General features: G+C 39.9%; 1 protein-coding gene across 2 annotated transcripts in view; it reads right to left on the bottom strand.

Moving 5' to 3' along the window:
- The window catches only part of VPS41 (VPS41 subunit of HOPS complex), a 172,895-nt gene that overhangs the window by 133,973 nt on the left and 22,799 nt on the right, over positions 1 to 16,123 (bottom strand). For both annotated transcript variants that reach the window (XM_002914140.4, XM_034665770.1), the window contains exon 3: positions 3,439 to 3,546. In XM_002914140.4, the coding sequence (XP_002914186.2) occupies positions 3,439 to 3,546 (108 nt within the window). The remainder of the gene's footprint in view (positions 1 to 3,438; positions 3,547 to 16,123) is intronic.

Genomic DNA, 16,123 nt, shown 5'->3' with positions numbered 1-16,123 from the left:
GCAGGCAAACTGTGTTCTCCATTTTATCCGTTCGTAGATTCAACCAACATATGCTTAGATAATAAGCAGGCTGATAGTATAATAAAGGAGAGAGATTTAAAATACTGATTAATTACATTTAAATTAAAGAGTATGTTTAAAAGGGCAGCATCTCTAAGACCCTACAGAACATGGCTGATGTCAGCTACGCTTAACTCTAAGGAGGAGTTAGACAGTAGACCGTGAGACAGATGGGACAGGCTTGTAGTAAAGACCATTTTAGGCAGATGGGATACAACTTGTTCAAAGGCATGGAGTCACATAAAAGGCAGGACAAAGTCAAGAAACTACAAGTGGTTATATATGGCAGAAGCATCCAGTTTGTGCCCAGGGGAAGAGACAAGTGATGAGTCTGGAAGGTTGGGAGGGGAAAAGGGTGTGGGAGAGGGTGTCTAAATCACGAAATATCAGGAAACCAATCAAGAATTCTAGGGAGGATTACATGGTCAGATCTGAATTTCTAGAAGATGACTTTAATAGAAAGGAGTGCTGTGGATGGACCAGAGTGAAAGCAAATCTGTAGGAAAGTGGACTGCTTGGCAAGGTGTATGTTAGTTCTGGGAGAAACGACAAGTGCCTGAACTGAAAGATGAGAGCTCAGGATGGGAGTGGGCTTAAGCAGGTGGGATGGGGCAGAATCCAGGCAGAAGGGACGCTGTGAGTAAAAACAACCAAGTGTTGCTACCAGAACACCAACCATGCAGGTCGAAGTGGGAAGACATAAAGCCAACTGCAGGAGAGGCCAAGATCTTAGGGGGCCTCACACACCACAGTAAGGAGCTTAGACTTTATGGAGCAGATGGTGAAAATCGCACAAGGGTTTTAAACCTGTATTTTCAACAGATCATCCTGGCAACCAGGTGGCAGAGAGCTTTAAAGTAGAAAAATGAGCGGTCTGTGAGTGCAGGCAGGGGAAGTGCAAAAATCATCAGGACTTAGGAATGACTGGGCGGAAGCAAAGAAGAGTCAGCTTTGCCTTAGGTGACAAAAGAGACTGTGATGCCACCAAATGGGATACAGAACACAAACCAATGAGGATTAGAGAGGGAAAAGAAGATGCGCTCATATGGGTGTGCTGAGTTTCAGGTACAAAAAGAACAAAAGGAAGAACTGTTTAAGAGGCATCTGGATAAAGCAGCACACTACCCTGGGGAGGCGTCAGTGTGCAGGTGGTCATAGGAATTACATTTAAAATCAAGAAAAGTACAAACTAAACAGAAATGTGGATAATGGAGCATATCCTGGGAAAACCAACACACGAGGGAAAGGTGCAGGGAAGGAGAAAGTGGAAGAGCCAGAAGGGAATCGCAGAAATGATCAAGAGAATAATAAAGGAATGGTGCCATGATAAAAAGGCTTTAAGAAAGCTTCTCTCAAAGCTTTTGTGTAGAAGGTGAGACCTACACTTTTGAAAGCAGCAAAATGTCTGTCCGCTGGTGAACGGAAAGACAAAATGTGGCATGTCCATACAGCGGAACGCTATTCGGCAACAAAAAGGAGTAAAGTACTGATCCAGGCTACGTCACAGGTGAACCTCAAAAGCGTTACGCTACGTTAAGTGAAGAAGCCAAACACCAGAAACCAGTGTATGATTCCATGTCTATGCAATATCCAAGATGAGCAAATCTACAGACACAGGAAGAGATTCGTGGTGACGCGGGGCCAGGGTTAGCATCACTGGGGGGGGTGGGGATGAGATGCGGCGCAGAACAACAGTGGACAAAAAGACCTCTGAATGGGAAGAAGAAAGCCTCCTGTGGGGAAGGATGGGTGTGGATCCAGATGGGCTGGGAAAGGGGTCAGGGGCCGAGGCTCATCATGCCTGAGGGATTCGATTTTCTGAATTATACAGAAATGACATCCTCAGAGTGAAGGGATAGTGGCTGAGAAGACGAACTAAGGACTAAAGGAGCTGACGAAGAACAAATCAACAAGAGCGTTTGTAGTGGCTCGAGGGGCACAACAAAGGACAGGGACGTAAGGGAACTGAAGACGCTGGTAGAAAGTGAGGCTAGTTAACCACCCAACAGAGACAAGAAATTAAACAAAGAACAGATTCAAGATCAGAGCTCCCTAAAGTCACAGAACAGGGTTAGTAGGAAAATTAACAAAAAGGCTTAAAGGATAAAAAGGGTCACCAGAGGGGCGCCTGGGTGGCACAGTCATTAAGCGTCTGCCTTCGGCTTAGGGTGTGATCCCAGTGTTCTGGGATCGAGCCCCACATCAGGCTTCTCTGCTAGGAGCCTGCATCTTCCTCTCCCACTCGCCCTGCTTGTGTTCCCTCTCTCGCTGGCTGTCTCTGTCAAATAAATAAATTAAAAAATCTTTAAAAAAAAAAAAAAAAAGGGTCACCAGAGAGTGCACTGAAAGATCCTCAAGTTCCAGGAATGGATGCCATCCAGATGTGGCCTTACTGCTGGAGAGAGGAGAAAAGGCAGAGGTAAAGGTCTGCAAGAAAGACGGCAAGGCCAGTCTTCAGTGAGTGAAGTAAAGTGAAGAGGAATTTGGGACATGACAGCCATGGGAGTGGGAAGATGGTGACAATGGGAAGGGGTAGACGGTGGTACAGCCTAACCAGAGGTGCCCCAAAGGAGGGGGTTTCTGGTAAAGCAAGAGTGAACAAACGTTCTATTAACATGTTGAGCGAGTATAGGAATCTGTTTACAGCAGAGTGAGACCTGAAGGAAAAAGGAAGGGTAGGGGCAAGGAGGAGGATGAGGCCGCACTGCTAGTAACAGAGGATAAAGCCAGGAGACGGATCAGACTTGGCAGGTTTGTCTCACTCATGGGGCCCATTGGGAAGAGGGTAATGGTTCAAACGGCCTGGCCTCCAGTACTCCGCTTACAACACTTTTTGTTTTGGTCCAATAGGCAAAGGGTGCTGTATAGCCCTTAGCCTGGACTCAAACTTGGGGGGCTTTGTTATGGCAAAGATTCAAATGTGGAATATATTCATTCATTCCTAGGACATATAAGTAATCTTTTGGGGCCTTTCTACTGATTCCTAAAACACCTCCAATGTAATCTCTTTTGCTCTTACGAAAGCATTGAACGCCACACCATTTCCAATCTTAACACTTCCCAACTCTACTACTTATGATTTGAGGAATTTAAAGTGATAGAGTTGCCAAGAATTACTTGGTATAAATCTTCCACATCTATCTAAATTCTACTTGATACACCCTTGCAGTATGGGGGGGGTGTCTGTGTATGAAAATACACACATATAGTGTTTTTGGATGTTTTCATTTTTTTGTTGGAGAGGAAGAAGAAAGGAAGAGTGGGAGGGAGACACAATTACTGGAAAAAGCCACCACCAAGAGCATCGGGATTCCAAAGTATAAACAAACTTACAAGAGAAACAACTAACAGAAGAATCCTCAAGAAGGGCTACCTTACCTTGTCATGGACTGTCATGCAGCTAGCTGCGTCCTTCTGAAGGATTTCAGTTACCCCATTGGAAAGCCTTTCATACTTCAGTTTGGGCTCCTCTTCACTTTCTTCTTCCTGCACAAAGAGCAGAGAAAATGACAGCCATCATGGATTCATTTGAAATAATCAGACTCAAAACACATTTCTTAAGGGGAACCCAGAGATGGCTTCCTCAATGATTGTCAATAACTACAACTACAGCTCAAGGGTAAGATCTTCATGTTTCATTTTTCCAACTGGGCGTATCAGCTGCTATAACTTCACCAGCAGAACATATTCAAAGGCTGAAAACAGGAGTATACGTACTTACTGCCGACAGTATTCAACTTTGGCATATTAGAGTAAATGCAAAACTATCTGGCCACCTATGCCAATAAAAGATGTGTGGGCAAAATACTTGTCAGTTTGACCTCATGGACATAATAGCACTCACAGCAGATAGATAGGAATACAATAAACCTCCAAAAACATGGATTTTGTATCCCAAGACTATAAATATTTTTGTCAGATTTGAGAATATCTCATTTTAGTTAGAACAACATAATTACAAAAAAAAAATCAGAGAAAGGAAATTGGAAATTTTATATACAACAAATGTATTCATACCTTCAGATAAAAATATTTTAATATTTATTTTTCAAAACATAATCCGTGATCATGTTTGTTAGAAAATGTATTGTTTACTTTCATCTGAATAAACCTGATGCATTAAAATTTTTTTCTTAAATGTATTAAAATTTCTTAATCATTTTGTATACATTATCACTAACTCTGTATATTCCAACCTCACTGTTGATACAGCATACCTTATGATATCTTTAATCCTCACAGTTATGGAGTAAAGTTAGGAACCTATATTGACTATGATGGCTTTGAATTAAATCAAGGATAATTATAAAAATTATAATAATTCAGAAAAAGATGTTATTGGGGCGCCTGGGTGGCACAGTGGTTAAGAGTCTGCCTTTGGCTCAAGGCTNGCTCAGGGCGTGATCCCGGCGTTATGGGATCGAGCCCCACATCAGGCTCCTCTGCTATGAGCCTGCTTCTTCCTCTCCCACTCCCCCTGCTTGTGTTCCCTCTCTCGCTGGCTGTCTCTGTCTCTGTCAAATAAATAAATAAAATCTTTAAAAAAAAAAAAAGAAAAAGATGTTATTTTACTGTATCAATATGTGATGAGAAGCCATAAAATGTGCGTGTACCAGCAACTGTGGCAGGATAAAGCTGGCCAAATAGAAGTTCATAAACATAATCTACTCACTGACACTCCCTTCAAAAATAATTGTACAGTCTTCACTCCCCAGCTTACGTTCGAGTAGCATGAGGCACGCCGATGTGCCCACCCAGAAAAACTAGAAAGCCTTAATGAAATACAGGGCAACAGTCGAAGGCATCAGTGAAAGGGCTGCTGAAGCCACCACCTGAGCTAAAAGGACCAAGGTTCCAAGGTGGTGGAGAAACCGGAGAAAGCATGGGGATGTGAGCTGCCATGCGCCAGCCATTATTCCTGGAGGTATTTACCAATTTGGGGTGTAGGACAAGAGGCTGAGAACCCAAGCTCTGCTCAGAGCATGGCCACTGCTCAGAGTAGGAAAAGCAGCAAACCTTCGGGTACTTGTAGGCTTCAAGTAACAAAACTGGAAGCTTGAGGGACCAAGATCCCAGTGGAGGAGAGAGGCAGACAAGTGAGCTTGTTACACAGCCACTTTTCCCCATAAGACAACTGCCAATTTCCAAAGCAACATGGGGCAAGAGGCGAAAAAGCTAAACAGAAAGCCTCAAAAACTCAAACCAGCGGCTTTGACGTGCTGAGAAGAAATACATTTCAGAAATTATCAACAAATGAAGTCCTGATGAACATCACAGGCTAATTGGAACTCCTAGCCCCCAGGGACACAAAAAAAAGTGCTTACCAAAACTTCAATCTGTCTCAGACTCAGTTCAAACCCTGACGGGATTAAGGTACATATGTAACCCCCAACCTACCTGTCCAGTAAAGGATAGGGTGACTCCTGAGAGAAAGAAAATTTTGGAGTACGAAAACTACTTGGGCCTCTACCATTTTCACTTACCATACTGAGAATAAAAAATATTAAAATCAGTAAAAAAAAAAAAAAAAAAAAAAAAAAAAAAAAAATCACAAGGTATGCCACAGGACAGGACCAAGTAACTAAAAGTCAAGGAGAAAAAAAGACCACAAAAACAGACCCATGCATGACGTGGAGTTAGCAACAAGGGCTTTAACGTGACTATGACTCATGTTCAACAAGAGAGAAGACAGATGAAGAGACAGAAATTTTCAACAGGGAACTGTAAAATCCATAAAAAAGAATCAAATGGAAATTTTAAAAGTGAGAAATGTCACTGAAACTAAGAACTCAACAGATGGTTTAGCAGAAGACAGGATTAGTGAAGTGTAAAACAGGTCAAAAAATATCCAAAGGGAAGCCAGAGTAGAAAAGCAGACAAAAAATACAGAATAGGAGATATGTGGAACACGGGGAAAAGGGCTAACATTTTAATTACAGACCCAGAAAAATAAGAAAAATGGGAGGTGAGGGGAAGGCAGGAACAACATTTCAAGAGGAATTTTTGGATTCCCAGTAATTCAGCAAGATAAATATGAAGAAAATCACACCTAGGTATGTCATAGAAAGAAGTAAAAGAAAAATGACTTGTAGAGTAGTAAGTGCTGGGCCTGGTGAGGATTATGACTGACAGGACAAACCACACAGAGATGCAAACTCAAATTCTAAGAGAAGTCTTCACCTCTGAGGCACAGAACTGCACCATCACATGGAAAGGACAATATTCATCAAACACCATGAAACAGACTTAACATCAGATCCGTCCATTCTCTTGACTTTAAAAAAACAAACACTGGAGAGTTAAAGTATTCCATTTTATGGATTTTAAGTACAAAATGATGACCAGAAATTTTAATTTCATCAAGACACATACACAAAGCCAAAATTCAAATTATGAATGCCCTCAGGTTAATGACTTATATAACACACTACCCAGTCACCTATGAAAATGACCATACAAATCACAACAGAAAATGAGGCTACAAAGCCTCCAACAATGTCTATGCCTACAAATAAGTATGAACTGTGTGATCAGCAGGAAATGTTTAAAAATATATTGAGCAGGTGCATTAGTTATCTATTGCTGCATAACATATCATGCCAAAGCTTACTGATTTGAAACAATAAATATGTGTCATTTTAACTATTTAAACATGAATTTAATAGTTCTGTGGGTAAGCAATACTGGACTGCTTAGTTGGATCTCTCACGGAGTTGCAGGCAAGATGTCTGCTGAGTCTGCAACCATCTGAAGGTTTGACTGGGGTTAGGGTATCTGCTTTCACAATGGCTCACTCAAATGGTGGGCAAGTTTGTGCTGGATGTTGGCAGGAGGCTTCGGTTCCTCACTTCATGGACCTCTATTTGGGTTGCCAGAGTGTCCTCAGGATATGGAAAGTGACTGCCCCACAGTGAGTGATCCAAGAGAAAGTGAAGTTGAATATGACCTAGTCTAAGAGGTCACACTTCTGCAATATTCTATTAATCATACAGGTCAGCCAGGATTCGGTCTGGGAGGCGAGGTCACAAGAGCAGGAGTAATAGGTGAGGATCTCTGGGGGCCATTGTACAGGCTAGCTACAAAAGTAATACAATTTCAGGAGCAGTAAATTCGGTTTAAAAAAAATCAGGAGGGGCACCGGGATGGCTCAGTTGGTTAAGCATCTGCCTTCAGCTCAGGTTATGATCCCAGGGCCTGGGATTGAGCCTCCTATCAGGCTCCCTGCTCAGCAGGGGGTGGGGGGAGGTCTGCTTTTCCCTCTCCACCCCACCACCTGCTATGCTTTCTTGCTTCCTCTCTCTCTCAAATAAATAAAATCTTTAAAAAAAAAAATCAATATTCCATGTCTCTGATGAGCTGTCAAATTTTCTTTCCCCTGTATATACAAGCTATTATTTGTTTATTTAGTAAGAGTATTAAAAATAAAAAATGATGTACTCACTACTAACTTTCCAAGAATAACTTTAAGAACAAATAAAGACAAAAGGAAGTATAATAAGCACGGTTATCTATAAGATCTATACTTCTTGGGGCACCTGGATGGCTCAGTTAAGCATCTGACTCTCGATCTCAGGGTTGTGAGTTTGAGCCCCATGTTGGGCTCCACATAAAAAATAATATAAAATAAAATCAAAGACCTATGCTTCTTTAAAAAGATAATTGACAATAAATCAACCCACGGAGAGGTCATATGTCAAAAGTGACCTGCTGTTAAAATAGCTAGTTAATCACATCTAAAAAAAATACAAAAAGGAAAATTACAAGAAGCAACAAAGAAACACTTCTACCTATGTACCTACAAGCAAGAAACAGAAATCCATACAAAGTTAACATTAAATGTGGCAAAGATGACGTGTGCCTTCTGAAGTAAATGTGTTAAATACAAATTGAATCCTGAACGCTAGTCTTCATAATAAGGTGCCACATGTTGCTCAAGTCTGGACGTCAAATGTGCATCCAATGTGAAAAGTTAATTCTAGCCTCTTCACTGTTTTGCATAAAAGCACTCATCCACGGACCATTAGATAAAGTTACTGTAAATAAGGTTTCCTGTCTTATTTAGAAGTGAAAACTAAATAATTTCTCTCCCATAAATATACAAAAATAAATACTTTCACAACACAGCTCACTGAAGCATTCGTGCTAGGCTTCAAAAATCATAAATAAAATGAAAACTCCGATATTAGGCACTTGATGTAGCATTTCATGCTTTTCTGACAGGTATCTTTTATGTTAAGTTAAAAAGCAGGCTAAAGGTGAATTTTTAAGGCTTTTTTTCCTGCTTGCTGTAAACAAAGGAAATGGAAAATGATTCAAAAATACAATTCATGGAGGTTATTCTACTGCTGCAGACTATATATCACATTTTAAATAAATTTTTTTTTAAATCAAGCAGATTTAATATAGTCTCACCTTTAAAAAAATTTAAGCAGAAAGAAAGGTTTTCGTGCAGTTTTAATTCCCATGGAAAACAACCCAGTGTTAATAAAAGGCAAATCAATAATTTTTGTTAAATTTTAATAATCTTGCAAACCTACAAATAAAACCATCAACAGTCTGAGTTGACAGTTAACTGCGTTTCTATGACAACCTAGTGGAATAGTACAAGTCTTGACTTGCAGCTAAGCGAAGATATGAACAGAGTGACATTTACCCATACAAGAAAAATTTGCAGCTTTCCTTTAAAAAGAATCAATTCTTCAACTAACATGGATTTTCACTAAGTGTAGAGCACTTTTAATTAAAGACAAGTCCTTTAAACCATCCTATGTAGGATTCTAAAACACTACCTGAAAATGAATTTCATATCACAGTCATTCGAATCTACAGAGTTTAGCGAAAAATTACTTTTGTGGATAACGGATTAAGGCAATTAGATTTCTGCCTGAAAAACTATTCAGTAATTTATTACTAACATTGTAGGGTAAATTTTCATGGTTGAAGTCCTACCACCTAACTCAGATGTGCGATATTCTTGTGGGTGTGCACTTTTCACCTGATTATTTAAAATTCACATACAAGAAAAACTTTTTTTGGTATTTATAACCAGTTTTTCATCCTCTTTTAACTTTCTTTATATCTTTCACACATCAGTACATGTTATATACTGCTGTTACAGTCCAAAGGAGGACCTGAATTTTACTTTTAAAAAATGTGTGCCACATGTATTCAGGGAGTTAATGGAAAGATCGTTACATTTTTTTATTGACTCTTAATACAGAAGTTAAAATTTTGTTTCTGAATACCATTTCTTTATTAAAATGCATTGGTTTTTTTGTTCTGTTTCTTTTTTTGCCCCCAAAATAAAGTAACAGAAATACTGAAAAGGAGGGGTGAGCTATCTTAAGACAGAAGTTAAGCTAGTGGAAAATACCAACAGATAAGCACTCTCTGACGAATCACAACCTCACTGTACGGAGATGGTCTTTATCCCATCCAGATTCACCTATGAGAAAGACTTCAGCTGAACATTCAGAAATTGTGATAAGATGGTTTACTTGACCTCATGTCACCATTGTATCTGACGAGGGGCAAATCTTTTTAATAAACACCCAATGCTTTAAAGCCAGATACAACAGGAACACTACCAACGTTTAAAAAAAAAAAAAAAAGTCATTGTTTAAAAAGAAAATGCAGTCTGAACTTCCAGGGTAAAAAAACCAAATGTTAGTAAAAAGCAAAAGAATCATCAACCACGGGTATGAAAGTATAAAAGAAAAGCCAGAACATTTTCTACAGATTTCTAATTAGCTTAATGGAACATAATACTCAAAAGTGGTAGGCACCCTTGTAGTTTGTTATTTAAAAAGCTACTGAAATCTAGTATCAGAACATCTGAATTATAGAAAATCTGTAGTTTAAAAAAAATTTCCTTTCTTTACAAATAATTCACTTTGGTTTTTTTGTTGTTATTATTTGTTGTTTGGGGGTGGATGGGCAGGGAGAAAGGGAGAGAGGAAAAATTCTAAGCAGACTCCACACCCAGCACAGAGCCTGACATGGAACTTGATCTCACTACCCATGACCTGATCCAGAATCAAGAGTCAAACACAACTGACTGAGCCACCAGGTGCCCCCAAATAATTCACTTTGAAGGAAGTCCCATGACACACTGAAATCTTTGTGATCATTACTTAATAGAGGAGACAGAGGGAGAACAGAAAAATAAAACAGTGGAGCCAAATACAAATAAATTTTTTTAAAGCATAATTCAAACTGTACTTTAAGTCAATCAAAACACATAATTTGAGTCTCAAAAACATAACAAATTTTTAAGAAACAGATCTATTCACTACAACAGGGTATTATCAACAAGTCAAGAACTATACATTTTATTGTGTAAATACACCTATTTGAAACTATAATGTAAACATTCATGCATATACGTGCACATTATAGGACATCCCCAAATACTTCATGTCAATCTTGAACTTTACACGAAAGAATAAAAGAGATCTATGATGAGAAAAAAACTGTATAAAGATCCTGAACATAAGGTTCGCAATTAATCAAGGACTAATGATTCCTGTTTGGACTACCACCCCCTCCCCAAAAATGACTGCTACCTCCTTAAAAGGGCAAGTGCAACCATTAATTATTGTAGGCTAGAGTTCTATTGCGGAAAATAATTTTCTTTACACAAAAAGATGGCTGGTAGGAAAGATGGCTTTATAGATCCTTCCAGAATGTCAAAACATATCAAAAAACACTACATAAACAAGCTGAAAGAGTAACTCCTGGTTTCCACTAATAACACAAGGTATTATAGCTGCCTCAATGACCAAACTTTTTAAGAAAGTGACATGGAGATAATGGAATTCATCCACAATAAAACAACTGTGGTCAAAGCTCCCAGGATGCCTTTCCATCAGACTGGTGACAGATAAGCAATTACATTCTTATATGAATGCAAATAATGTTGTTAAATTTTGACTTTCAAGCAATACTGCTATTACTGAAAACATATTAACCAAAGAAAGTAGCTGAAATTAGAGCTCATAAATATAATCTAGATGACATGGGTCTACTTTATCGTATAGATAATTCACAATGAGTCTATTCATATCCATATATATATATATATATATATATTTTTTTTTTTTTAAGAGGGAGAGAGGAAGAGAGAGTGGTGGGGAGAGGAAAAGAGAATCTTAAGCAGGCTCCACACCCAGAGTGGAGCCTGACACAGGACTCAATCTCAAAACCCTGAGATCATGACCTGAGCTGAAACCAAGAGTCGGACGCTCAACAGATTGAGCCACTCAGGCACCCCCATATCCATATATTTCTAAAAGCATAAAATATATACAGTTAAATAAGGGGTTCTCAAACCAAGGGTAATTTTATCCCCCTAAGACATTTATTTGGCGATGTCTGGAGACACTTTTGTTGTCACGAGTGGGAGGAGACAGTGCTGCTGGCATCTAGTAGGTAGAGGCCAGAGATGAGGCTACACATCCTACAATGTACAGGACAATCTCCCAGAACAAAAATTATCCTGCCAAAAATGTCAACGGTCCCACGGTTAAGAAATCCTGGGTTAAAGAAATTTCATAATATTAAATGTTCTACAGACATTAAAATCTGCTTTCGAAGGCTTCTAATAACAAAGGGAAGTATTCTTAAAATGTCTTATTGGTTGAAAATGTAGGTCATAAAACCTGCTTTTGCATGATCCAAATTTTACTGAACAAGTTTATGTTGGGAAAAAATCAGAAGAACAGCAGCAAAATAGTGCCCTTCCTAAGCTTCAGTTTCCTCTCTGTCAACTGGGGTAATGACAACATGACCCACATCACAGGGCTGCCGCAGCCATTACAGAAAATAATAAATAATCACTACTGTGAGCAATTGCCAATATTTTCTATACTTTCTAAGATAAACATGTATTACATTTATTATAGAAATAAATGCTGTTTTTGAAGCCATTGTTCAACATCCTCTTCAAAACTCTATCTACCAAACTAAGATTCTTATCTCTTAAAGCTGCTTTCCTTACCGTAACACTTTGAGAAGTGAGAAAAAGTTGAGCCTCTAATAATTGAAGAGCTCTACTTAAGATTCACAAGCTTTGCAGTCTTCATAAACCCTGGTCTCTCCTCTGCCCTGTAGCATCAGAATTTCATGTTCAATTCAAGGAGGAAAAAAAATAAGGTGAAGGTTCCCATGCCCTGAGCCACATACCATAAACAGGATCAACTCCCATCATTTATTTTATATTGGGAAAGCGATAAGAATATATAGAGGGGGGAGAAAACGAAAAAAGCAAATAAGCTTTTCATTTCCTTCCAGCCATACGGAATAACCTCACCAATCTTCAAGGTATGCCATTCAGGTGGACAATTTCCGCCACTAAAGCCAACATAACCCTCTTTTCCTTTCTTCCCAATATCCCTTGGTGATCACAAGATCCTGAGAAGCAGGGTTTATGCCTTTTCATTGTTCTGAACTTCACCTAACAAAACTGTGGGTACGTAATAAAGACCAGTGAAAACAAAAGTATGCGATACCAGCAGACCGAGTTTAGTAAGAAGCTTTTCTAAGACATTCTCATTTAGATTTCCACACAGGAAAATCCAAATCGTAAGCTATCAGCCAAAAGGAACTGCAGAGATCATCTAAACTACGTGTTATATTATAGACAAGGTGGGGGGGGGAGCGAGCCTGGGAGGTGGGGCACTACACAGAGGAAAGGGAGTAGCTAGCTATTCTGAAAGAGCAGAAATTAGAATTACAAATGTACAGAAATGAAGCTCTACCACCTAATTGCAATAGCAGATAGAGACCTTACAAACACAATCTTCACGAAAAACTTGTATTTATAATTTACATGTTTATTGTTATACGGACAAGGAAAATGCTCCAGTCCCTGAGATTATTTTGTTTTAAAGGAGATTAAATACTTCTCAAACATCTTTCAATTGCACACTCTATATTCCAGATGCAAGGAAGCACTAACAGGCCCCCCACCAAAGTCTCTGACAGCTTCTCAAAAATTTCCACGGAGAAACAGATAAAGATTAAAAACCTCCAAAAGCAATTACAACTAAGACAAAGTGTTAACCAGAATCAAGCAGAAACTATACATATGCTGAATACGAATGTGAGTTCATGCCATGCCTTGATTTGCTTCACGGAAATATAAAAGGTGCTTTAGCTCACCCAACAACCCTCTATGCCCGGATCCAGAGCCTGCCCCACTCAACCAGATGCCCAACCCACCCCTTAGGGACTGTCTTCTCCAGAAGGAGGCGACTGTCTACAACCTTTGCCCACTATTTCTCCATGCCTGCACTTTCAGCCCTGGCCACCACCTGCCCACATCTTTCTCCTACTGGCAGAGACCAAAAGCCGCTAATGTGTGGCAGGGCATTACTGATGGTCTGGAGAGTCCCAGCCGAAGTACTGCAGGATGAAGAGAACACTGGTAGCAGGAAGGCAGGCACTGAAGGGAACCAGAGAACACTCAGAAAAGTAAAAGTAAGAATGCATTAGTAAACCAGAAAACAGAATCATTAGTAAGTCCAAGGGCTGGCACTTTTGAAAAACAAATAGATTAAGATAACCACAGAAAACACTGAGAAAATAAAAGTCACCCCAGGACTACCCATCTCCTGCAGAAGGGCACCTGGCCTAGACTGTTTTTGCATGTTTCATTAAAAACCCTCAAACAGAAAGTCCCTACGCTATTTAAACTGTCCCATAATAGGGAAATAATGACAACTTCCCAATTCGTTTTGAAAAGGTGGTAGGGGTGCCTGGGTGGCTCAGTCGGTTAAGGGGCCAACTCTTCATTTCAGCTCAGGTCATGAGATTGAGCCCCACACTGGCCTCTGTGCTCAGGGGGGATTCAGCTTGAGGATTCTCTCTCCCTCTCTCTCTGCCCCTTCCCCCCCGCTCGCACACACGCTCTCTCAAATAAAATCTTTAAAAAAAAAAAAAAAAGTAGCATCACCCTGACACCAAGACTCCCAAATGTCGTGGCGGGGGGGGAACAGTTCAATCATCTCATGTCAGAACTTAAATGAAAAATTTCTAAATAAAATATCATAAATTAAACCCCAGTGTGTATTAATAGAAAACTTTTAAGATCAAATATTGCAGAAGTACAATGACTGAATATTAAGAAATCTGATTTCATCATTTGATAGACCAAAGAACAAAAACCATAGAACCACAATAACAGATACTGAAATAGCATTTATAAAGTTCAACCTTCATTTCGGATTCTTTTAAAAAAAAAAAAACCTTTCAGGAAATAAAAAGGTTTCTTTCTTGAAAAGCTGAGAACAATCATTTGCAATTAAAAGCCAACATGAACTTAACAATGAAGAGAAGCAACAGGAAACTAATAGGTGTCTATTATCACTATTTTTCAAAACTGATTTAGAAGTTCTAGTCAAGGTAAGACAACAGAAAACAATGTATCATTGTTGATGGTCTTAATTAAAGATGATATGACTACAGGTAAAGTACAAAACTTTAAAGGCTTGTGATGATTAATTTTGTGTCAACCTGACTGGGCCAAGGAATGCCCAGATATTTTGTCAGTCATTATTCTAGGTGCTTCTATGAGGGTGTTTTTGGATGAGATTAAGATTTAAATTGGTAGACTGATTAAAGCAGATTGTCCTTCCCAATATGGGTGGGCCTTGTCCAATCAGTTGAAGGCCCGAACAGAACAAAAAGGCTTACCCTCTCAAGTAACAGAGAGTTCTTTCTGCCTAACTGCCTTCAAACTGGACGGCTTTCCCCCGTATTTGAATCTTAACTGAAACACAGTCTCTTACTTGGTGTTGAGCCTGTGAAACCACTGGCTCTCCTGGGTCTCCAGCTTGCTGACTTACCCTGCAGATCTGGGGACTTGCCAGCTCCATAATCACATGAGCCAATTCCTTATAATAAATCTCCCTCTTTCAGATCCCACTGATCTCTCTCAGATTTTCTCTCTCTCTCAGAGCCTATTGGTTCTGTTTCTCTACAGAATGCTGACTAATACACAACACAGCTCCTGCCAAGTCAGAGAGCTTGCCTGGACTGCTGGCCTCTTCCCCCAAATCAGCCCTGAAGACACTATAAAAGGAAAGAGCACTTCTAGAACTTAAGAGCACCAAGTGAGAAACTCTGGAGGCAACTGGAATCATCCCGAAGGGGGAGCCATTTAGATGCAGCACTCACCTCTCCCCCAAAGTTGCCTCTGAGGTTCCTGCTACCTCGTTCACCAGAGAAATGGGCAGCAATAGCTCCGCCCCTGCCTGGGTAAGGACTGACCAGCTGCACTCAATTCTCATCTTCTACCCCCCCCCCCCCCCCNTTTCCCCCCCCCCCCCCGCCCCAACCAAGTGGAGATTAACTCTTTCCAGTGCCGCTCCCTCCAGATCTGCCTCAAGGGCACTTTACAAGGACTCACAAGACTCATGGCACACATTCCCACACTGAAACACATTTCTCAAGGAAGCATTCAGAGAGAAAAAAAACTAGGGAAGGCTGTAAGAGATATGAAAAGTAAGAAATAGTGAGAAATGAGAAAAATCTTGGTAAAGTTCACTAATGTCATTAAAAAAAAAAAAAGGATGGGAGAAAAGGAGAATAAATTATCCAAATCTAATTCTTTGTTTTATAATACTTCAAAAAATGAAGATACATTACTTCTGATTTTGCTACATCATTAAGAAAATGTTTTCAAACACATCCAAATGTGAATACTGTTATTAGGAAACGAAGGGGGAATGCTATGGTCTCTACTGGAAGCCTGCAAACACCCAAAGTAGTTAACCGTTAGAAGGGGGAGGACGGTCAGTAAAGGACCCTCCAGACTCAGAAGGCACTTTAATACCAAAAAAAATGAAGCAAGCCACTCCATAGCATTTACATAGAGTTTTATTCAGGATAACTTACCAACGGGCAACAGGGCAGGCAGAAACATGATCCAGGGCACTACATTGCTATTCTCTGCCCCTAGTCTCCACCACATCGTCTCCAGCAAGCCCGGACCTCAACCCACGGTTTTTATAGAGTGAGGGGCGTGGTGGTGAGAGCACAGGGTAGTTACCTGCAGTGATAC

Source organism: Ailuropoda melanoleuca, chromosome 1 (genome assembly GCF_002007445.2).
Source record: "Ailuropoda melanoleuca isolate Jingjing chromosome 1, ASM200744v2, whole genome shotgun sequence".
NCBI lineage: Eukaryota > Metazoa > Chordata > Mammalia > Carnivora > Ursidae > Ailuropoda > Ailuropoda melanoleuca.
This window is presented reverse-complemented; position numbering and strand designations above follow the sequence as displayed.